The sequence below is a fragment of the Choloepus didactylus genome, chromosome 9 (assembly GCF_015220235.1).
Source record: "Choloepus didactylus isolate mChoDid1 chromosome 9, mChoDid1.pri, whole genome shotgun sequence".
Taxonomy (NCBI): Eukaryota; Metazoa; Chordata; class Mammalia; order Pilosa; family Megalonychidae; genus Choloepus; species Choloepus didactylus.
The window spans coordinates 39,458,197-39,483,353 of record NC_051315.1 but is presented as its reverse complement, the minus strand read 5'-3'; the positions used below and the strand labels follow the sequence as shown (position 1 = coordinate 39,483,353).

The window sequence follows — 25,157 nt, the reverse complement described above, 5'->3', positions numbered from 1 at the left end:
GTGAAAACGAAACTTATTCCTTTCTTACAGATTCCCTCCTCTTTCTTTTTAAACACTTTTAATTTTCACATTTTAGATTCTCAAATTTGCTAAGGGCTTTTTCACATTCCTCATCATAGGGATCTTTCTTATTTTTGATTCTAGTGGTTTTGATGGGTTTTTGAACTAGCCTTTGAGCACACGGGATTATATAGCACCCAGCTATTATAAACATTTTGGCTGGAATGATAAGGAAAATTAAAATAGATGTTGCAATTCCTTTCCATTTCTCGAACCAATTTTCCAACCATTCTATGAGTGGGTTGTTAATGCTAGAATTCTTTTCTAGTTTCTGAAATAAGGCTGTTAAGCCTTGTAGGGCTTTGGTGATAGTTCCATTAGGTGCGGTATTATTGGGGATGAATGTGCGACAATTTCCCCCAACTATAGCACAGACGCCTCCTTTTTCAGCTAGCATCATGTCTAGGGCCATTCTGTTTTCCCATGCCATTCGGCTAGTGGCATCTAACTGTTCTGCTATTTCTTTAATGACATTCCTGGTATAGTTGATAAATTTTAGCTGATGATTGACATTTTTATTGATGGTGACCCATTAGAATAAGGATGATTTAAATTTTGCAGCTAATTGATTTTTAGCTTTAAACTCATTAGGAACTTTCTGGGGAACCCCTATACTATCTACAAACATTTTTTTATTGAAGGAACTAGGTACACTTTGTACATTTTTCTTTTCTCATTTGCCTTGGGTTGGTACTTTTTTATTACTTTCAAATGCCAGGGTAAATGAGATAGCCAATTGAACCAGAGCACAGGTTCCTCCCCACCTTTCAGGTAGTGTTGGCCAGAGGATGCCCTTCCCACAGTACCACCAGAGGTCTGCTCGGGGTATAGTTAGGCTGGAGAAGTTGCCAGTACTATCCTTGCTCACATTCCACACCTGTGTACACAGAGCCATGGTACCAAGATCCTGGAGCCCTTCTTCCCATCTGGAGAGACAGGCAGAGTGGTTTCCGGGACCAAGGTGAGATGCTGGTATGGCTTTGACACTTCCCTCCTGGACTGGAGGGAAAAGGGAGGACAACGTACTACAACTTTCACCAGGAGTAGCATTTTGAAAGAGGAGTGTTATACATTTAAACTCCCTTTCATGCTTTTTCATCCCCAAGGGGAAGGGCATAATCTGAACAGTGGGTTGTTTGGTTGTACAAGCATAACAGTCACTTCTGTTTAGACTCTGGATGGTATATTTGCCCCATTCTACCCAGGCATTTGTATTTCCATAACCTGTCTCTATTTCTGTGGTTTGCTTTAAGTCTTTGGCCTTAAGTATTCTAATGACCTTGGGGTCAATTTGAACTGGAGAGTTAAATTCCAGCCAAGCTTCCCTTAATGGTTTTTCCTCCAACCTGGGTAAGACCCATCCCTCATACTGTGTGGTCCACCAAGCAGTGTTCCAAGAATAACAGGGGTTAGGTGTTTCATAAGTTATACTTTCAAATGTTCGACCCCCAGCAATCTTGCTTTCTATTTGAACAGTCTGCTTACATAAATGCTTATATTCCTCCCTCAGTTGTTGCTGATGTTTTAGATTTTTACAGCTCATTACTTGACAAACATCAAATTGTACAGTTTGAGACTTTAAGCCTTTGACTACACTTATAACCAGCTTAGCAGAACCTGTTACTCCTTGAATATAGAACATTATGATCAGTATAAGCAATTTCATCATTAAGCTATACACAGAGCACAATGCAAACATAGGGTTTAATTCAGCCCTTCCTCCCTTCTAGTATGTTCTTTCAACTGTTGCCTATTTAAAGTGATCCTTAGGGGATCTGAGGTAGGAGTCACTTTTCAGGATTCAGGTTGAGTTGTTGGATACTTATCGTCTGGTTCAGGCACTGGTCCCTTCACTCGTGTGTAATGAGTCCAGCCTCTTTCTGCTGTTCGGACTGCTGTCTCAGTTGTCAGCAAGACTTGATAGGGTCCTTCCCAGATCGGTTGAAGTTTGGATTCTTTCCACGACTGGATCAGAACCCAGCTGCCAGGCTGATGTCGATGGGCAGCAAATTCAAGAGGCGGGGTTTGAGCCAGCAGTCCACGGTGCCTGAGAAATGATAAAGTAGAAGACAAGGCCAGTATATAATTCTTAAGAAAAAGATCCTTTGTGTCTAGGGAGGGGAGCTCTCCAGTCCTCCTGGGGAAAGGCAAACCAAAAAGCATTTCATAAGGGGAAATTCCCAGTTCTTTTCTAGGGGCAGTCCTGATTCTTAGTAGAGCTATAGGTAAGCACTTGATCCAAGGTAACTTTGTTTCCAAAACTAATTTAGAAAGATGTTTCTTTATGGTTTGATTCATTCTTTCCACTCTCCCAGAGGATGGTGGATGCCAGGGAGTGTGGAAGTTCCAAGTGACACCCAGGCTTCTCATGACATTCTGCAATACACGGGAGGTAAAGTGACTGCCATTATCAGAGTCTATACTTTCCACTAACCCATAACAGGGAATGATTTGTTCAAGGATAACTTTAGAAGTTCCCAATGCTGTAGCTGAGGATAGAGGGTAGGCTTCCACCCATCCAGTGAGGTGGTCGACAATTACCAAAATATATTTTAAACGACCGATTGGGGGCATTTCAGTATAATTAACTTGAATGCTCTGGAATGGTTTCAGGCCCGGCTCTCTTCCCCCTTGTACCTGTTTTCTTAAAACCTTTTTATTAATTTTTTTGACAAATTATGCACCGCTCACAGATTTGTTTAGCAACTGTATAAAGGCCTACACATCCAAATTGTTTAAGTACTACATCACACATGGCTTGTACCCCCCAATGACTCCCCTGGTGTAGGACTGCTAATATCTCCCTCATTATTTGTTTATTTAACATTTGTCTGCCATCTGGGAGAAACCATTTCCCCTGATCATTTAAGGTTGCTCCTAACTGTTTCAACTCTTTTACTTCTTTGGCAGAGAATGTAGGGACCTCAAATTCCTTAGGGATAGAGGGTATTAGTGCGGTCGCGGTTACTGCTTCTAGGGGGAGTGGCGGCCGGTAGCGGAGCCCTTAGCTCTCAGGGCTGCTTAAAGGGTACCGGCGGCGGGGGCTCTTTCCCGGAGGCGAGGGCGAGGCGGAGGACTTGGCCAGGTCCTCGGCGGGAGGCGTGCAAGGTGTGGAGGGCGGCGATAAGGACAAGACACTCTTCATCCAGTAGGAGTATGCGCCAAAGAGAGCTTTATTCAGGGGTGATCACAGGTTATATAGGCTGGTAAGAAGGGCAGGGCTGGAAAAGAGGTGAAGTAGCCTTAAATGGCAATACTGAAGGAAGAGGGGCTAGGATTGGTTCTGAGAGGACGCAGGAGCCGTTGCAGCGGGCGGGAGTTGTTCTGGCCACGGTGCATGCGCGCTGGCGGTGGCAGGAGTTGCCTTGGCACAGGGGAGTGTGCGGGCAAGATAAGGAAGTGAGGAAAGGGCGGTTGGGAGAAAGGCGGCTCCCTCCGGCAAGCCTCCCCTGCCAGTGGCATTTTGGGTGAGGAAAAGGGAGCCGCCTTGACCTCGCTCCCCAGGCTCGGGGGGGCTGCAGAGGGCACTAACGCCCGTACCTACTACCCTCCCCAGGGGGTGATATCAGGTCCCCTGGCCCAGGCCTGGTAAGCCGAGGTACAAGCTCAGTCACCCGCAATTCCCCTTTTTTTTCTAATTAGAGGAAGAGGCTTTACCAGAGAGGCCCGCTAAGGGTGAGGGAGGGGGGAGGTCAGGGAAGGGAAAAAGGGGTTGACGGTGGCTCAGCGAGGCTGGAGCTCAGTGTTGGTGTGGTGCCCGGGCGCTTGACAATGGCTTCGCTGCAGCGGGCTGGGCGAAGGTGAGGGGTTTAAAGTTCAGGGGTTCAGAGAAGCTGGAACTCGAGGTGAGAGCGATGTTCAGGTGATTGAGAAGGGCCTCGCGGTTAGTGAGTCGACCGGTGGCGTTGAGGTCGCGGAGGGTTGGCTGTCATCTTGGAGTGGGGGGCGTCAGAGGTGGCGAGTCGCTGATATTGGATTTGCACGAACGAGGAAAAAATGGCATCCGTTTGTTTTCTTACAAGCTGGACAATTTTGCGGATGAGGCAGGGTCCTAAGATGAGAGCTAGAACAATTATTAGTAGGGGGCTAAGAAAAGGAAGGATGTATGGGAGGATGGGAGTGAAAAAACTGGACCAATAACTGGTGGCTTCACGATCTCTTTTACGCTTTTCTAGTCCCTCTCGGACCCTTTTCAGGCTGTCCTCGACGAGACCTGTGGAATTGGCATATACACAGCACTCTTCTCCTAGGGCGGCGCAGAGGCCTCCTTCTTTGAGGAGGAGAAGGTCAAGACCTCGGCGGTTTTGGAGCACTACCTCAGAGAGGGAATTGACAGAATTTTTTAGATGGTAAATAGCGTTTTGTAAGTGATGAATGTCTTCGTCAACAGCCGCCCTGAGGTGAGTTAGGGCGGAGCCTTGACTGGCTAGTGCAGCGATTCCGGTGCCAGTGCCGGCAAGACCTAGGAGGGAGGCAATTGTGAGGGCGGTGATGGGCTCTCGCTTTTGTAGAAGGGCAGGAGCTGCAGTTCTTTCCAGACGGAGGAAGAAGTCTTCTTCGCTGTGGTATAAGACCCTAGGGATAAGGACAATTAGGAGGCAAGTTTCTTTATATTCACTGATGATATTCGTGCTGAGACAGGGGGTAAGTCCTGTAGAGGAGCAGAGCCATTGGGAGGAGTTATGAGGAATGAGAAATTTTGCCGAGCTGCTGGGAGATGAGTAGCTGGCACAGGCAGTGAGGTCGGGAGAGTTACTGGAGCGAGGGCGGACGCACTTTCCCGTATAGGAGACTGAATGAAAGGTCAGGGGGACGGCAGAGGTATTCCAATTGCATTCCAAGGGGCTGTTTTCTGTGCTTTCTGAAAAGGAGAGGTTGGAGGCAACGGGCTCGTATAGTGAGGAAGAGGTGGAGAGGCAGAGCCAGCAGGATGAGGTAAAATTGGGGTTGGAGGAGTTTACTGAGGCAAAGGCGGCTTGGATGAGGCTGAGGAGGGGAGAGGAATAACGAGAAGGGGGCAGAGGAAGCTGGGGTGGTGGGGTTGGCGATGCACTGTTTGCAGCTGAGGTGTGGCTGGTTGGAGCTGAGGTGCGGCTGGAGAGCTGTGGAAAAAGGGGGTTAATGACTTTATTGGGACCTATGCCAGAGGGTGTTTTTAAAGCAGTATTTTGGTATGGTTGGCTTACAGCCTCCTTTTTTATAAGAATAAGTGATCCTCGGTCGGTTCCTTTCTCATAGATTCTGAAGCCCCAAGTTTGACCGAGTAACCAGGAGGGATCAGTGGGGAGCTGCACTGTAAGATTAAGATGTGTGCAGGATCCCTTACTTTCTTGGCCGAGCCAGTTAACAGTAGGGAGTTTGCACCCTGTAGGGGCCCACTTTAGGGTAAGGTAATGATTAGGAACAGGAGGCTTCCAATTAGTGGCTAATGTTTCACACCCCCAGTATGCACAGTAGTACTCGTTGGGGGAATTACAGTACGATTTTCCAGGATTTGAGGATGGGCACATGTAATATTGGGCCTGGGGATTACTTACCTTTTGAGCGCAGGTTTCTTCGACTCTGGAGACAAAGGTGGTGAAAGGCTTACTCGGCTCCTGGAAGAGCTTGGTGAATTTATTAGGCCGACAGGCAGAGCAGTTGGCAAACGCGCGTAAGGCGATGCCTCTGAGGATAGTCCAGAAGGTGGCAGGGACATTAATATAAGCAGACGCACTTAGAAACGCTCCAGTGCCCAAATAGGCTTCGGGGGGATGATAGACTCCAAGGGCTGCGTCTTGCTCACTTTGCTTAGCTGCTTCCGCCTGGAAGTGAGCACGCCAGTCAACAAACTGACCAGGGTTAAGAATGGAACGGGCAAGCGAGGCCCAGTCTTGGGGGATGCAAAAGTCCATGCCGAGATCCTGCAGTATTTGGGAAGCGTATGGGCTACCTAACCCGTCCTCCTTGATGGCCTTGCGAAGCTGCTTGATAGTATCTGAGTCAATGGGATACCAGTCATACGGTTTCTGTGGGGTGGGGGCAAGGTTAAGAGGAAAGTAGCGAAAAGCACGAGAGAAAGGAGGACGCGCTTGCAGAGGGCTTGGCGCGGGAGTGAGGGTAGGGGGAGCGTTGCCCCAAGGGTTGCCTTGAGGTGTAGAAGGCAGCCAGGGGTTGTTAGTCGGCAGGGTGGAAGGAGCGGCGGCAGCTGCCGGTAGTGGCTCCGAGGGGGAGCTCGCCGAAGGGGGAGGCGGGAGTGGGAGGCCCCAAGCGTCGCAAGATGGCGGCGCGGTGGGCGTGGCTAAGACGCAAGATGGTGGATCAGCCCCGCCCTGTGAAAGGGCGGGGTTCAAGGCACAAGATGACGGACTAGCTCCGCCCTGTGGAAGGGCGGGGTAAAGTGTATGCGGTTTCCGGCCCAGCTTAGGGCTGATGTCATCGCCGGAGCATTTCCTCCCCTCGATGGAAAAAGAAGGAGGAAGTTTGCCATTTTGGCATGGCGCAGTGTTATTTTGCTTTTTGGGAGTCACCTCGAGCGCGTTGTTAATCTGCTCGACTAAGGACTCCGTGTCCGAGTCATGATTTGAATTAGTATCGCTATCTGAATCTGTTGGCTGGGTTGATAGGGCCTCCTTGGATTTAACGGGGCCTCGATCAGGGGGGAGGGAGCCCTGAAGGCAGGAGCGGATGGTTATCAAGGTGGGGAGCAAGCCGGGAGGGAAGCGCTTGCTCTCATGTTCCATGGCGTTGGTGACTCGATCAATAAGACGATCATAAGTAACAGGGTCCCAAAGATGGCAAGTGGTGAGCCATGGGTTAAAGGGCAGCAGGAGGTCCCAGTATACCTGCAGTTGCCGAACAGACACTTTACAGCGATGCGTGTCTAGGAGACCCGCTAGAGCACGAACTTGAGGTGCCTGGCACGTAGATAGACGATTACCCATAGCTGAGGGGGGAGGAGGGGGGGTTGTTTACCGAGCAGAGAGAATGAGATAAACCGTGGCCTTGAGGCCGAAGGAGACGGCGAGAGCGGAAAGCAGTGCCCTTTGGCAACGGGAGCAGTCGGGGGGGGCGGTTGCAAAGAGGCACACGGCGCCAAATGAGGAAACAAAGATACAAAGAACCACAGCAAAGTAATGGAGGGGAAGAGGGAGAGCGTTAGGAGGAACGGGGGTCATAGAAGTGCGCATACAAGAGGACGAAGAGAGCTCTCCTTGGCGCACACTCCTACCGGACGAAGAGAGCGTGGGGGAAGGGAGGAGCGGCTTCGGAGCAGTGAACCTCCCACGGCTCCGGAAGCGGCGAAGGAGAGGCGGCCCTTACCTTGCAGGCGAGGAAACGGGAAGCTGGAGAGGCGTCCGGGCGAGCGGGCGACCTGCCGAACTGTTGTGTGGAGACGCTCCTCACACGGGGCACTAGTTGCGGTCGCGGTTACTGCTTCTAGGGGGAGTGGCGGCCGGTAGCGGAGCCCTTAGCTCTCGGGGCTGCTTAAAGGGTACCGGCGGCGGGGGCTCTTTCCCGGAGGCGAGGGCGAGGCGGAGGACTTGGCCGGGTCCTCGGCGGGAGGCGTGCAAGGTGTGGAGGGCGGCGATAAGGACAAGACACTCTTCATCCAGTAGGAGTATGCGCCAAAAAGAGCTTTATTCAGGGGTGATCACAGGTTATATAGGCTGGTAAGAAGGGCAGGGCTGGAAAAGAGGTGAAGTAGCCTTAAATGGCAATACTGAAGGAAGAGGGGCTAGGATTGGTTCTGAGAGGACGCAGGAGCCGTTGCAGCGGGCGGGAGTTGTTCTGGCCACGGTGCATGCGCGCTGGCGGTGGCAGGAGTTGCCTTGGCACAGGGGAGTGTGCGGGCAAGATAAGGAAGTGAGGAAAGGGCGGTTGGGAGAAAGGCGGCTCCCTCCGGCAAGCCTCCCCTGCCAGTGGCATTTTGGGTGAGGAAAAGGGAGCCGCCTTGACCTCGCTCCCCAGGCTCGGGGGGGCTGCAGAGGGCACTAACGCCCGTACCTACTACCCTCCCCAGGGGGTGATATCAGGTCCCCTGGCCCAGGCCTGGTAAGCCGAGGTACAAGCTCAGTCACCCGCATATTAGGACCATTATTTTTAAAGGGGGGTTGAGAGAGGCCTCCTTAGCCTTTTTATCAGCCAACCTATTGCCTTTTGCCTCAAAAGTAGGTCCCTTCTGGTGTCCATTTATATGCACCACTGATATTTCTCTAGGTAAGAGTAGATTGGTTAATACTTGTTTCACCAATTCCCCATGAACCAGTTCTTTTCCTTTGCTATTGATTAATCCCCTCTCTTCCCAGATCTTTCCAAAGGTGTGGACTACCCCAAAGGCATACTTAGAGTCAGTGTATATTGTACTATTCTTTCCTTCTAATAATTTGAGGGCTTGATTTAGTGCATACAATTCACAAGTTTGAGCTGACCACTTACTGGGCAATCGGCTAGCTTTTTTTACTTCACAAGTTATTCCATCTACAACTGCATAGCCATTGTGCCTTTCTCCTTCTAGGACTTTGGAGGATTCATCTATGAACAGTCTTTCCCCCGAGTGCAGGGGAAGATCCCTTAGGTCAGGTCGGACTCGAGTTTGGTATTCAATTAGGTCTAAACAGTCATGCTCAGGGGTCTCTACTTGCTCAGGCCCCTTCCAGAGGAAGGAGGCTGGGTTTAGGCTATGATCTGTTGTTAAGACCAAATCATCTTTTTCCATTAGGATTGCTTCATATTTTAAGATTTGAGAATCAGTTAACCATTTCCCTGCCCTTTGAGACAGAATAGTTCTCACTTGATGAGGAGTACTAACTACTAATGCCCCTCCAAAGGTTAATTTCCTGCTTTCTTCTACTAAAAGGGCAGTTGCTGCAATGGCTTGAACACACCCAGGCCACCCCCTAGAGACTGGATCTAAAACCTTCGAAAGGAAAGCCACCGGCTTTCTTTGGCCTCCCCAGATTTGGGTTAGGACCCCCAAAGCTGTTCCCTTATCTACTGTAACAAACAGGTGAAAGAGTTTTTCGACGGAAGGAAGTGCTAGAACAGGAGCTTGCACCAGTGCCTGCTTGAGTTCATTTAATGCCTTTATTTCCACTTCCTCCCATTCTATCTTGTCAGGCTCTTTCTCTAGTAATTTTTGGTATAGCCCTTTAGTTCAAGATGCAAAAGAATCTATTCACAATCTACAGTACCCTACCAATCCCAGGAATTTTCTTAGCTCTCTTTTTGTTTGAGGAAGAGGCAACTCTACTATGGCCTGGATTCTTTCTGGATGGATTTTTCTTTTTCCTTCACTTATGAGGTGGCCTAGGTACTTAACTTCCCTTGCTACAAATTGCAGTTTACTTTTAGATACCCTTAATCCTTGTTCCCCTAAAAAGTTCAGTAGATTTTTCGTAGCTTGAGCCACCACTTGCCTTTCTTTACCTGATATTAATAGATCATCTACATATTGCAGAAGGGTGATTTCAGGTGGGACTGGAAATTTTTCCAGTACCCTCTCTAACTCTTGCCCAAAGAGATTGGGGGACTCCGTGAAACCCTGAGGTAAGACCGTTCATCTGTATTGCTGCTTTCGCCCATTGAAGGGATCTTCCCACTCAAAGGCAAACAGGTCTCTACTTTCTGGATCAAGGGGACAGGCCCAGAAGGCATCCTTTAAATCTACTACACTAAACCACTTATGATGGAAGGGAATTTTACTCAGGAGAGTGTAAGGATTAGGAACTACAGGGTGTTGAACCTGGACAATTTTATTAATGGCCCTTAGATCCTGCACCATTCTCCAGCTACCATCTGGTTTCTGAATGGGGAGAATGGGAGTATTAAAAGAGGACATACAGGTTTCCAAGAGTCCATCTCGAAGGAGACCCTCAATGATGGGTTGGAGTCCCTGTCTTCCTTTAAGAGGAATAGGATATTGTTTCTGGCACACGACCTCCCCTTCCTTTTTTTAACTTGATTTTAATTGGGGGAATTTGCAACCCTTCCCTGTTTCCTTCTTTTACCCATACCTCCTCCTTAATGTCTTTTTCATCTTCTTTAGTGAGCAGGGCCAAAACCTCAATCCGTCCATTCCTTACCTCTAAATCCAGTCCCATAGGTATTATTAGGTCTCTTCCTAATAAATTACTCCCAGCTTCTGGGATGTGCAACAAGGGAGCTATGATTTGATTATTTTTCCAACAAATGTTAGTAGGTTTAAGAATGGAAACTTTAAATCCCTCCCCTTTTACCCCTGTGAGGGTGAGGGACCTGCCAGAGAGCCTGGCCCCCTTTGGAAGATGATTTACAGAGGAGCAAGCTGCTCCAGTGTCTACCAAGAATGTAATTTCCTCTTGATATGGGCCCACCTTTAAATTTACTAAAGGCTCCCGGTGGGCTTCTGAGATGAGGAGCCTCTGACTCTCCTAGTCTTCAAAATTCATTAGCGGTATACCTCGACCCTCCTTCTGTAAGTCTGGGCACTCCCTTTTGAAATGGCCAGGCTTTTCACAATGATAACACCCTGCAGAGTTCTGCATTTTCCTTGCTCCTTTTTTTAAATCAGCCCAGCCCCCTCCCCTATCTCGCCTCTGTCTGCATCCCCCATTTCCTGTTTCTAATCTTCTTGACCAAGTGGTCAACAGTGGCTATCATGACTTTAGCCTGCTGCTTTTGTTTTTCATCCTCCCTTCTTACAAATACTTTCTGTGCTTCCCTTAATAACTCCTCCAATGGCTTATTCATTCATCCATTTATTTTCTGAATCTTTTTCTGAATATCAGGCCAAGATTCCTTCACATAGCTGACCTTTAACATTCCCTGGGCTACAGGGTCTTCAGGATCCATACCTGAATATTTCCTTACTTGTTCTCTCCATCTTTGTAGATAAGCAGAGGGAGACTCATCTTTCTCTTGATTTACCTCAAAGGCCTTATCCAAATTTTGAGATTTGGGTACCGCCAATTTTATTCCCTCTACAATGAGGTCTCTGAGATCCTTCATTTGTGCCCTATCCTCTTTATCATTATTATCCCAATCAGGGTCAGTATTTGGAAATTTTTGCTCTGCTGCCATCACCCCTTGCCCTGGCGAGTGTTGTCTTTCCCATTCTTTCATAGCAGCCTCTCTTATCATTCCTCTCTCCTCTTTTGTAAAGAGGATGTTTAATATGGACATAAGTTCAGACCACGTGTATAGGCTAGAGCCTAGGAACTGATCTATTTGCTCAGCCAGCCCCATTGGGTCCTCTATTAGCGATTTCATCTCCTTCTTAAAATTTCTTACTTCTGCACTCGTTAATGGGGCATTTACATACCTGACTTCCTTTGGCCCCATAGGCACCTCCCTCAAGGGGTAAAGGGATTTAACAGGGTGATGTTCCCTTACTCTCTTTCCTTCAATAGTTTTTGGAAATGGAAAATTCTGTACATCCTTTTTGCACTGTGTTAATTCTTTCCTCAACCATTGATGGGTCATATCTGGTGGGGCAGTTGGCGCCGATGGGCCTCCTGATTCCCCTGGAACCTGTGCGGACCTTATTAGGTCCTCAGACTCTAACAATCTCTGCCCTGGGGGAGGAGGGGAATAGTAGGGAGGAGGAAGGCTTAATAAGGGGTCCCAGGGTTTAGATTCTACCAACTCATCTTCCAAGTTTGGGTTTTTATCTTTCACAGGGTAAAGGGGAGTTTTTTTTGTTCTTTAGCCAGCACGTGGCATAATCAGACTCCTCCTTAGAAAAGGGTTTCTTCTCATTAACATAAATTACAAGGTTGGCACAGAGCCAGTCCTCCTCTGTCCCATACTTTGGCCAGAATACGTCTGGCGGTGAAATGCTTTCTTCAGTCCAAATGTAACAACAATATTTAATCATTTTCTTTTTGTCCTTTCCCTTGGTTCGATCGCTATCGGTCCAATATTTTAACATCCTACCTAGTGGGCTATCTGGAGGGATGTCCCCGAGGGACTCTATAGGTGCCCCCTTTTCTTCTTCCCCGGCCAGCCAACTGCCTTTATTTCCCATCCTGAGTCTTGTCTGGGCTTCTTTCTCTCAGTTCCTTTCGCTTCGTCTGTCTCTGGCCCTTTTCCTCGCGGGAGAAGGGAACCGCAGATTGAGACTCCTCACTCGCTTCGTGCAGTATGTCGCACGTCTCAGTCACACACAAGCAGCTCCAGACTTATCAGGAATTCCCGACCACCAAGGCAATATATTACTTTCCTTACCTTGGTCCGTGCACGGAGTTGCCTGGTCAAACAGAGGCAAGCCCTTTCCCCCTTTTCTCATCCACAACTGGCAGATCCAAGTGTCTGGTCTCGGGCCCTTTAGCTGCCAGAGATGGGCCCCCAATGGCGGAGTCCGAGACCGCTCAATCAGCGGGGCGCGCCTTCCCTTTGTCCACCTCGGGGGTCCCCCTCCGAAGCTTTGGATCCCGGACGAGCCCCCAAGTTGTTGGAAATAAAGTGGTACCTGTAAGGGAATAAACGCTCTCTCGGTTCTGGAGGAGAAAAAAATTTATTTACGATCTTGCAAGATGGGGCGTCCAGCCAAACACGCGGAAGGCTGGCGCGCCGGAGGAAGAGAATGGCGATCTTTAAATCTCCTACTCCTAATTCGCAAGTCCCTCCCCTGTTTCCTCATTGACTGGGTACTACAGAGGTTACAGCCTATCCGAGAACACTAACTAATTCATCTTTTGAGATTTTAATTTGTACAGCCAATCCCAGAGAGCCAACTAGCTCATTATTGAGATTTTGAACTGATTAGCCAATCCCCCCCCCCAAAATTTTTATTTTTTTTGCTGTGAGTTCCCACCTCTGATACTACCTCATGTCTCTTTACATCAGGCAGATTCTCTCCTCTTTGTCTGGGGCTTGTTTAAACTGGTTTTGCCTCCATTTCCCTTATTCCATGCTGTCTCTATGTGAAAACGAAACTTATTCCTTTCTTACACATACTGGCCTTCACATAGAGCACTTTAGGCAAGTCATTTTTATGCAAAACTTCCTGGTGGCTGGAATAACACACTGCTGCCACTGCATCCTGCCCCAAACCGCCCTTCCCCAGCTATATACATTCCAGTCCTGAAAAGGGCATAAGACCCACTACTCACTTCTCCATTGGCTCAACACCATTCCTTCCTAATTCCCACCCCGACAGACCCCTGGGTCCAATCGCCATTTGCCCCATCAGCTAAACCCCTGTCCATCTTTACTAACTGACCATCCCTAAAGGAAAAGCATAAATACAGCTCTCCCTTTGTCTCGGGCGGGCTGAAGCTTTACTTCAGACCCCCGCCATGCTGATGGCACCTCTCCTTCCCACCCCCAACATGCTGCTGCGTGGATAAACCTTTCCTGCCTGAAAGTTGACTGGTCTCCGTGCCCTCTATAACTATGTACCCCGAAATTTCTAACACTGGTAACCTTGAATACTCTGTCTCTGTGAATTTGCTTATTCTAAATAATTTATGTAAGTGGAAATATACAATATTTGTCCTTTTGTGTCTATTTATTTCACTTAGCCCAATGTTTTCAAGGTTCATCCATGTTGTAGGTATGTCAGCACATCATTTCTTTTTATGGTTGGATAGTATTCCATTGTATGGATACACCACATTCACCTGTCGTTGCACTCGTGGGTAGTTTCCATCTCTTGACTATTGTGAATGCTGCTATGAACTTTGGATACAAGTATCTGAGTCCCTGCTTTCAGTTCTTTGGGGTATTTACCTAAGAGTGGAATTGCCGGGTCATATGCAGATTCCTTTGTTTTTGGTCCCTTTTTTCATGTCCTGTTCCTTCAGATTACTCAGCCTTTCTGTGCTTTTGCCATGTAGGTTGTTACCTTTCCACTGACTCCCGTTTGCTTATTCTAGGTTGCAGCTCCTTCATGTACTTTTCTGTGCTTTCGGTCTTCCAGACAGTTCTTGAAATCTCTCTTTTGCTGATTGTCCCCTTGTCTGGATTAATTCTCTTTTTCATTCTTTTAATCTTAAGGGGCTCTTAGGAGTGATAGGAGACAGTGTGTATTCTTATAGACCATCTTCTTGGCCCGGGAAGGTCAGAAGTAGTATTTGGCTTAACCCCAGTAGGGTCCTAGTCTGAGTACAGAGTCCACCTTGGTCCTTTAACCACCACTCGGGCGCAAGAAACATCCTGTCCTCCCTGGGGTAATTCAGGATAGATTAATCCAAGAAGTTCAAGGACAATGAGCCCAGGGAAGGATCTCCTTGCAGTTGCTAACTGCCTAGCATGTTAGCAGGGTCTGCAGTAGCATGTGTTCTCTCTGGTTGAATTTAATCTCAGACATGTGCTGGAAGGCAGGATTCACTCCATTGCAGCTCCCTGTATTGCCAGAGTTTTCATTTTCTCATGGTGACTCTTCCCTGATTCTGACAATAAAAGTAGGGGATGTGTTTCTTATTAGCTTACTCACTTTGGATTCTACAATCAAGAAAGCATATAGCCATCTCCAAACAATCATATTTTGTGGTTAGTTTACATTTCTAATTAAAAAATTTTTTTTAATGTCGTGTCTCTTGATCTTTTCCTTTGTGACCTCTCATCATTTTTAGGCCTTCCTAAAAATCTGGCAAATATTAACAATATTTTATATTTATAAGAAAAACTATAAAGGCTTTACTTTTTACATTTAACTCAAATTCATATAGAGTTTATTTTGGTATATGGTGTAGGCAAGGATATATGTTTAATTTTTTTTTAAGTCTGACCAGCCGTAATTGCACTTTTATTGAATAAGATAGCTTTTTCCATTGATGTGTGGTGTCATCTTTATTAAGGAGTGTCTTACATTTTTAAAGAGAATCCTATTATTTCTATTACAGGCATCAATTTCAAATGTCAGGGAATCTGAAGCTTCTCAAAAGAACTGTTGTAGTTTCTGGTAGTTGGGTTGGCTGTTTTGGTAATCAACTACTGGCCACGTTACTCAAGAGTCACTCCCAAGAAATTGAGAATGAAGGTGGAGATGCTGAAGATATGATATATCCAACAAGAACCAAGGGAGTTGCCTATGTAACATTCAAGGGAAAAAAAAAAAGAGCATTTCCAAAATGAATATTTGTAATCTAATATTGTTGCAATGAAACTTTAAAAATGCATTCCATTAAAATGACTCTTGGGATTGGCAAAATTTTAAGTAGTTTTAAAAAATTATTCTTTTCCAAGTATAAAAGTGCTAAGTATTGCATTAGCAAGAATATATGCCCAGATGGCTTATGATAAAGGTGTTGGTGACCGGAAAATTCTTGAAGACTTTAAAAAATATTTTGTATCCCTCTATATCTTGGGATAAAAGTGATATATTTTATTTTAGAAAACTTGTAAAATACAAAAAAAAAAAAAAAACCCACAAAAATTATCATGTATTCTCATAACAAGAAGTAATTACTTGGGGAGTTTTGAGGTAGCTTCAGCAACATAAGGCTACCTTCTGCTTCTGTTTTTTTTTTTTTTTTTTTTTTCAAACAAATGATAGAGACACAGCCCTTAAATGGATTCCCTAATATGGTATTTGTCTTATTACTAGTAAAGTTGGATTGGATGTGAGATCAGTTGAGTCCCTGTTTCCCACCCTGCACCCCTGACATAGGTGAGGAGAGTTGAGTCTGCAGAGCAGTTACCCCACTAGCCTCTTGGAGCAGGAGCCTTCTTTCCAAATTAGTGGTTGGCAGAATAGACTGCCAGAGAAAGAAGAAGCTCCAGGCCAGCCTCTTAGAGGTGAAAGTATCACATGGGAGTAGGAGCAGAGAAAGAGACCTTGTTCTGTTTGAGGGAAAAAAGATTTCTGAGAAAGATCCAAGAGGTGATGGATTATCATACTTTTATCTTTTACCATTAATTAAGTCATTTGTCTCAGTGGGGATGCAGAGGTATATAAAATTCAATTACTTCTGACACCAACTGCAAATATGGCAGTGACTTCAATCAACAGCTACAATAAGATTCAATTCTGACACTAGTTACCCTGAGTTAGGCGGAACTCCACACATTAAGGGCAATTCTTTACAAGATTGCCTGTGAGGCACCAGTTGCAAATTCAAGGGGCCCAGGCTGTCTGCACTTATGACCAACTGGCTACAAATTCAGGGTTTCCCACTTCTCCCCTGGGTTTGATAATTCACTGGAATGACTCATAGGAGTCACTGAAAATGCTGTACTTATGATTATAGTTTTATTATAGTAAACGGATACAAATTTGAAGAAGCCAAAAGAAGAGGTGCATAAGATGAGGTTCGGGAGGGACTCAAATACAAGCTTCTGTGTCCTCTTCCTGTGGAGTTGGAATGTCATCCTCCCGGCTCGAGGATGTGTCTTTTCAATCATGGAAGTGCACTCCAGAGTCTCATTACATGGACATGATTGGCAGAGTCATTGCGCAATTGTTGAACTCAATCTGCCGGAGGTTGAGACGTCAGTCTGATTTGATTTGGCTCAAAGTCCCAACACCCTAATCACATGGTTAGTCTTTCTGGTGTGGCCAGTCCTGACACTAAAACTGTAGGTACATGCCTGGCCCCACTGTGTCATCTTGTTAGCAACTGCACTTTCAGGAGTGGTCCTGGACTTGTCATGAATAACAAAAGGCACTCTTATAATTGGAAATTCCACAGATGTAGAGGTTTCCTCTCCAAGACCTGGGGACAAAGACCAGCCAAATTCTTTGTTATAATATAGCAGATAAGGTAGGGTAGGAAGGGTGGAAAAATTTCTCCTTATTATATCTCTAGGGGGATGGCATTGCTGGTGGAAATTAATATTTTAGGTGTTGAATTGGTAACTTTGAGAAAGGGCTCATTTCATTCATTTAATCACAAATATTTACTGAGTGAGTATCTATTATTTGCTAGGCCTTGATGACACAGGAATGATTGAAACAGGCAGTCTTTTCTTTCATGAAGCATACATCTGGTGGGTGTAGACAGATTGAGATAAGGAAACAAATAAATGAATATATAATATGTTGGGTGGTGATAAATGCTATGAAAAAATACAAAGATGGATAGGTAGATAGAAAGTGATGGAGGGTGCTGTTTTAGAGTGGTTAGGGAAATACTCTGTTTGGGTGACATTTGAGCAAAGGCCTGAATGAAGTCAGGGAATGATTTGTTCTGATACCGGGGAAAGAACATTTTAGAAAGAGGAAACAGCAGGTGAAAGGGCCCTAAGGTGGGAGCATGCATGGCGTGTTCGAAGAACATCAAGAAAGCCAGTGTGACTGGTGAGGAATGAGCAAGAGCAAGACAGAGCTGGGGGCAGTTTATGGAAAGTAACTAGTAGGTCAAGGCCAGGACTCTGGATTTTATTCTGAGTGAAATGGGAAGCCATTGGAGGGTTTGAGCAGAGGACTGACAAAATACGGCTGCCTTCTCTTAGACAGTCATTCTGTCTGCTGGGCAGAGAAGGAGGCTAATGTAATCTTTCCTGGCTTTGACTAAGGGAGGTAGCAGAGCAAGTGATGAAAACTGGTGGGTATTCAGGATTTGTTATAGATTAGATGTCATTTTCTGAGTTGGAGAAGATTGAGGAAGAGTATGTTCTGGAGGCGGGTTCTTATCAAGAGTTTCGTTTTGGGCAATGAGATACATTTCATGGCCATGGACTAGAGATTTCTAGAAGGCAGAAAGGAAAAAGGATGCTGAAGATAAAATTTTGGAAGTGATAACTGTAGAGATGTTATAAAGCCATGGGAATTGGTGAGGTCACCCTTGAGGCAGGAGTAGATTAGCAAAGAGGTGTGAGGCCAGAATCCTGGGGCACACCAAGGAATGGAGAATGGGAAGGGAAGGAAGATTAGCAAAGGAGAACACGGTCAGCCAGTGAGTTAGGAGTAAAACAAAGATTGTGCCATATTCCTGGATTCAACCAGTTGTGACCAAAATTAACAGTGGGGGATTTGCTTTTAGGTTTTTATTTCTATTCACATATATAGATATACCTATGTGTGTTTTTAAAAGTATGATTAGGGTCACAATTACACATACAATGAATTTTAATGCGTTAAGGTGGAAACAAAGCACTCATGTCACCTGGCTTCTAGAAAAGAAAATGCAAACTTGATAACTCCAGTCAGTGTAAAAGGGCAAACCTGTCTCTTGAAATTTTTCAGTTAGTGCCTGGTCCAGTTGATGCTTCTAAAGCGACAGTGAGCTTTTGTGCTGTCATGGATGATGGCGAGTGCCTACCTGAAGACTTATTGTGGGAAGCGAAAAAAAAAAAAATTAGGATAAACATGAAAAGGGGACTTTGAAGAGGCAGGAAAGATGTAGGAATAAGAGGAAAAAGTTAAAATTCAAATCACTGGTTACAGGCTTCATTCTGAAAGAAACCTAGGTTCTGTGGCACCAGCTGATGCACTTCAAAGCTGGGGAGGGAGAGGTGGACTCAAGAGGGGCTACTGCTCACAGAGCAGAAACAGACGAGTTTTGTTTTTTTTTTTAAATCTTCATTTTATTGAGATATATTCACATACCACTCAGTCATACAAAACAAACTGTACATTCGATTGTTCACAGTACCATTGCATAGTTGTATATTCATCACCTAAATCAATCCCTGACACCTTCATTAGCACACACACAAAAATAACAAGAATAATAATTAAAGTGGAAAAGAGCAATTAAAGTAAAATAGAACACTGGGTATCTTTGTCTGTTTGTTTGTTTGTTTCCTTCTCCTATTTTTCTACTTATCCATCCATAAACTAGACAAAAGGGAGTGTGGTCCTTCTGGCTTTCCCAATCCCATTGTCACCCCTCATAAGCTACATTTTTATACAATTGTCTTCGAGATTCATGGGTTCTGGGTTGTAATTTGATAGTTTCAGGTATCTACCACCAGCTACCCCAATTCTTTAGAACCTAAAAAGGGTTGTCTAAATTGTGCTTAAGAGTGCCCACCAGAGTGACCTCTTGGCTCCTTTTGGAATCTCTCTGCCACTGAAGCTTATTTCATTTCCTTTCACATCCCCCTTTTGGTCAAGAAGATGTTCTCCATCCCACGATGCCAGATCTACATTCCTCCCCGGGAGTCATATTCCACGTTGTCAGGGAGATTCACTCCCCTGGGTGTCTGATCCCACGTAGGGGGGAGGGCAGTGATTTCACCTTTCAAGTTGGCTTAGGTAGAGAGAGAGGGCCACATCTGAGCAACAAAGAGGCATTCGGGAGGAGGCTCTTAGGCACAATTATAGGGAGGCCTAGCCTCTCCTTTGCAGCAACAGTCTTCCCAAGGGTAAATCCTGTGGTAGAGGGCTCAACCCATCAAACCACCGGTCCCTTATGTCTGTGGTCATGTTAGCAACCATCGAGGTGGGGTAGGCCAATACCCCTGCATTTTCCACAGGCTCCTCAAGGGGGCTCTACATATTTTTTTCCTTGTTTTTTTTTTTTAACTTTTTTTTTTAAATCAACTGTATGAAAAATAAAAATAAAAAAAGATAATTAAAAAAAAAATACAATAAAAGAACATTTCAAAGAGACCATGACAAGGGAGTAAGAAAAAGGCAACTAACCTAAGATAACTACTTTACTTCCAACGTGTTCCTACTCTACCCCAAGAAAGTTATCTAATATAGCAACATTTCTGTGAATTTGTTCCTACTATACCCATCAGAAATTAACAGACCATAGTCATTCCTGGGCATTCCCAGAACGTTAAATTTACCCATGATAGCTTATCTGTTCTTCTTGGATTATTGTTCCCCCTTCCTTAATTGCTCTCGAGTGCTAGTTCCCCTACATTCTACATTATAAACCATTTGTTTTACATTTTTCAAAGTTCACATTAGTGGTAGCATATAGTATTTCTCTTTTTGTGCCTGGCTTATTTCACTCAGCATTATGTCTTCAAGGTTCATCCATGTTGTCATATGTTTCACGAGATCGTTCCTTCTTACTGCCGCGTAGTATTCCATCGTGTGTATATACCACATTTTATTTATCCACTCATCTGTTGAAGGACATTTGGGTTGTTTCCATCTCTTGGCAATTGTGAATAATGCTGCTATGAACATTGGCGTGCAGATATCAGAAACAGATGAGTTTTAAAATCTATGGGTTCTGTGTAAAACTTTCTTTCAAAAAAAACATTTTGCCTCTTAAAAAATTTTTGACCTCCTCTGTTTTGGGGTATGCATTGAGGGACTGTGGATCTCACCAGATTAAACAATGTGGACTTGATAGGGTTATGGGATCCCTTTGATCAGCTGCTATAGGGTGAGAAGCCTGGAAGTCTGGGGCCTTTTTCGGGAATCTGTTGCAGAGACAGAGAAAGTGACACAAAACTAATACATTTGGTGTATTTATGCAGTCTGCTCCACTTGGCAAGTGCTGGTTTTGTTTGTTTGTTTGTTTGTTTATTGTTTTCAAGCAATGCTGTTTTGATATCTTTCTTTTTTAATTTTAGGTGTTTAGTTCAATAAATGTTGTCCTTGATCTTTCTGTGTGTTGAAATCAATATATTCTAGAAAATCTGGTAATGGACCTGAAAAAGAAAATCCCAACTATATGCTTCAGTCCTTTGGAATCCAATGGAAGAATCATTTGTCAAGAGGCTCAAAGAAAGTTTGTTCTTAAAAGTGAATTCTCTTTTAGAAAAGAAAAAAACAGGAATTTTATCAGTGAGGGGAAAATGTGGAGTAGACCAAGCCCCAAGAAGTAATAACTCTCTGGAGCCATTGAGGTCATTAGTACTGGAGGCAGCTGGAATTGGAGAAACCCTTGTTCTCAACACAGATGTACTCCTTTACCTGAAACAGAAGTACAGATTTATAAAAGCAAATTGAAAAAATTTAATGTTCTGAGTCAGGAGAAAGTGAATGGTGAAATCACCCCAATTTCTCTGAAAGATGCTTAAGGTAGTTCCCAGCCAAACTATAAAACAGATTAAACAGCTCATTGGGGAATGTTCACATTCTCTTCACTTCGAGCTTAGAAAAGAGACATTTGTTTTGGTAGGAAAGGGAAATAGAGAGAAAAGAAACATTAAGTTGGCATGTGAGGAACTAAGTTTGAGGTACCTTAAGGTTCTGATTAATTTTTATAGTATGCATATTGACATTATAGGATTGTCTTCAGACACCTACGTAAAAAGAAGTCATGAAATTAATTGGGCAAAAGGTTAGTTAATAAAATCTTGGTAGCAATAATGATGATGGCTGCTTCCCCTTAGTGAGCAGTGACTGTGCCAGACACGATGCTCGTGTTACACGGCTTTACACCCACCATCTCATTCAGTCCTTACAGCCATCCTTCATCTTAGGCATTATTATCCTTATGTTATGGAGAAGACACTAGGATTGGGAGAGATTGGAAACACTTGTCCAAAGTCCTATAGCTGATGAGGGGTGGGACTGGGGTTTAACACAGTCTGTATGACTGCAAAGTATAATATCTGAGGAAAAACTTAAAAAAAAAATCACTAAATATATTAGCTAGGGTTCTCTAAGGAAACAGAATCTACAAGAGATCTATGAATACGAGATTTTATAAAAGTGTCTCATACAACTGTGGGTATGCATGAGTCCAAATTCCATAGAGCAGGCAGCAAACTGGCAACTCCAATGAAGGTGTTCAATGAACTCCTCAGGCAGCAAACAGGCAACTAAGATGAAAATGTTTGATGAACTCCTGAGGAAACTCTTTGCTGGTCAGCTGAAGGAGTGAAGATCCTCTATCTGTCTTGCTTTAAAGTCTTCAACTGGTTGGATTAAATCCAGCAGACTGAATTCTTTCATTGTGGAAAACACGCCCTTCATTGATGTAATCAGTCACAGCTGCAGCCAACTGACTGAGGAATTAATAAACCAGCGTTCTGATTTATTAACCAACCACAAATGTCCTTGCAGTAACAGTTAGTAACACAGGCCTTAAATCACATGCAAAATCATATACAAAGTATTGATCAATTGTCTGATGATCCTTTATTTAGATAGTGGAACTCACTGACTTGGCCATGGCATCATTTACTAATAGGCCTGTTATCTTTCTGTACTGAAATGTTAATGATGTGTTGCTTAGTGTATTATTATTGTGGATTATGGATACAATACCTGTCCTATGGTCAATGCAAGTTGCTGTGTGGGGATAGAATGTAACAGCCACTGGCATAACTTGGGGGCCCATGAAACTTGGTGCTCAGCAGCCTGTGTGACCTGGTCCAGTTATTAATGTTTAATCTACTACCTCTGTGTCCTGAAAAGAATGTGCAGTTGGATTATGTATGTATAGCAACCAGACCTCATATGTCAAGAGTTAGTCTATAGCTTACCTCCTTTCTGAGCCCCCTTTAATGTTATTAATCTTATTGTAATCTACAAAAACAATCTGTTCCTTCCTGCACAATGTAACTGATCACCTGTACATCATGAGAATGTCTTTGTCTAGAAAGCCCTTAAAACCAGCTTGACCAGTTAGCTTTATTGTGTGGTCAACTTCCCTGCTGAATGCTGTACTCGCCCGGCGAAGAGAAAAGCCATTTGATTTTTGCTGATTTCTGCCTCCCTGTAAGTAGGCCCTAAATAAAGTTCATGTTTCAGAAAATGCTTGTTGTCTTCTTTGGTCTTTTGACTGACAAAGCCCCCTCGGGTTGTGACGATGTCTGATTTTCAAATATGTATGTTTCTTTCTTTTCTCCCTCCTCCCCCAAGGGAAATTACTTCACTTTCTTATAATAAGTACTCCTGTGTGTCAGAAGAACGATCCTGTGTGTGACAGTCACAAAAAATAGCAAGTAAGAGTCTAGTTTTGCAGCTTGATGGATCAGAGATTGAATTTTAGCAACACTATTTCTGGGCTTTGTGACTTCAGGCCTTCAGTTTCCTCATCTAGAAAATGGAATCATCACAATGACCTCATAAGGTTTCGTGATATGGGCATGAAGTCCTCAGCCCGGGCTTGGCTCCTTGTGAAAAATGGTAGCTATTCTTATCAAACTGTGTCAGTTACGTGGTTGTGTTACCTTGAATTTTTATGGGAGAACACATGACGTAGTTCAGAGTAAATATAATGAGATGATTTGAAAAACATTCCTGATATTTGCTTTTGCTTCAGGCCTTTTTTCTGTAATAGGAGAAACATGGTAAGGAAGACACTGATTGATGTTACAAAACATAATAAAAGAGAATGCCCTGCAAAGTCATCTCTCCATCTATAGAGAAGTTAAAGCTGAAGCAGATTCAGTGTTTCACAACATAACTTTGGGAGGGATTCTCAGAATTTTGTCTTGTTCTTTATGGCTAGGGGAAGAGGGAGTGATTTCTGTCCCAGCTGATGACAATAAGTGACTCCACCTCTTGATCCCTGGAGAGGGCTGATCGCTGGCATTGTTATGTTAAGGGTAGTTGGATTCTTTTCTAGGCCCCTTTATTTTAGAGGACTCACAGCCCTGGCTGTTTGAAGCCCTCTGCCTCCTGGGTGGGGTGGGCCAGTTTAGATTCTTTTAGTTTTCAAATTGCCCCCTTGATGTTTTTTTGGGGGAAAAGGCAGTGTGGTGTACAGCTGCAGCTAGCCATATGACATAAACCTTGCCAAATGGTTAGGAAATTGCTTTAAATACTTTTAATTGCTATATTCTCTTTGACCATGTTGGGGTACAAGATAAGTTCACATTCTTTTTAGTATTTAAAAGATGACTCCAATCTCTATTTTGTCCATGGTGAGAAGGATTTTCTTCCTTTCCTGGGGTTTTCTCTCTAACTCCGAAATCCCAGGAATACTCAGTCCAAGGGGTCAGGCCTGGCTATTATGTAATAAAAAAGAAAACTGTCAGCTTGCCCAGCTTGCCATGGAAACCCATCCTTTTTAAAGGTGTCCTTAGGGTCTGTCATTTCAGTGCAGTCCTTGTCATCAAGGTGACCGAGTTCTGTGAACATCACTGGCCTGGTAATAGTCTCTACAGGTGAAGAAAGAAGACCTAGGCCAGTTTACAGTGCTCCATCTTGGGCACAGAGCTTTCTTCTCTTACATTTATATAATAGCCATTTCCCCAAGTCCACGGAGCACTGTGCCAGGGAGCATGGCTCAGAAATAGCCCTGTAAGACTTTGTGGAAGGACCAGACTCTCCTAACTCCCAAAGGATCAGCTCTGCCCCTCTTGCTGTCTGGGCTGGTACTTGTATGTTTTCCTTTGACAACAGGACTTGGCCTCCTTGTCACTGCCACCAGCTGAGGTGGGGTCGTGGGGTTACAGCACAGGGTGGAAGGGCCATTAAAAGATGTGATATTGCAACTCCCCCTTGTCTATCTCCAGTCTGCCTTCTACTAAGAGCCACACTCCTCTGGCCTCTCTTTTGGGTCCAGATATGGAGAAAATTCCTCATTTCTACCTCAAAATGATTTGTAGTGGGAATATCCTCTGTCTTGTTCTCATCCGCTCAACATATAATTATAAAAATAAAACAATCTGAGACCAGTACATTTCCCATGATTTGAGCTGTCTGGTTGTACATGGCCAAGGTCACCCTGATAGATAGTGATGTAAATACTGAAAACAGTTATCTGTGGGTCCTGCATATATCACTCGTAGAATAAAATCTAAGGATTCAGTGGAGAGTGAGGAGTAAATCAATGCTGTCCACAAGACAAGTCAGGTTTGAGCTGGACTGGAGATTGAATTCACTTTTAATTTAAACTATATTGAATTTTATTGCTGAGCTTTTGGTGCAGAATTAAAAGGTGGCAATATGCTCCTAAATTTGACCTTCCCTTGAGACAGTTGAGAAAATTTCTCACATTCAAGATCAATCTTGAATAACTATGTTCTTGCTACCCTGAGAATTTCTACCTGAGAGCTCTGTGGACGTTTGCAGGTGTTTAAGAGATTGAATACAATTTATACCAACCTCTCGTTTAACTTTAATTCAGTTTTTCTTCATTTTTCAGGAATGCACTTTTTTAATGGCTTGGGGCAGAGCAATGATAGTTTTTGAACATAAATATGAAAAAGTATCTTTAAAGCTTAACATTTTGGCAGAAAATGAATCCATTTCCATACACCGAGAGATGTGGAAGTTACTAAGGTAAGCATGTCTTCCTTGACTAGATGCACCTTTTCTTCATCTTCCTTTCTCTTTTATACCAATTATAATACTTTGAATAATCAATTATTATTTTAAA

At 44.4% G+C, this 25,157-nt stretch overlaps 1 protein-coding gene across 1 annotated transcript; it reads left to right on the top strand.

Moving 5' to 3' along the window:
- The first annotated feature begins 1,003 nt into the window (after window positions 1–1,003).
- RBM43 (RNA binding motif protein 43) lies at window positions 1,004–24,970 on the top strand. The gene is given in 7 exon segments (XM_037848634.1): window positions 1,004–1,021; window positions 14,868–15,084; window positions 20,449–20,620; window positions 20,733–20,801; window positions 20,804–20,906; window positions 20,908–21,161; window positions 24,924–24,970. Coding segments are annotated over 6 exon segments (849 nt in total). The 5' UTR covers window positions 1,004–1,021; window positions 14,868–14,880.
- Window positions 24,971–25,157: the final 187 nt, after the last annotated feature.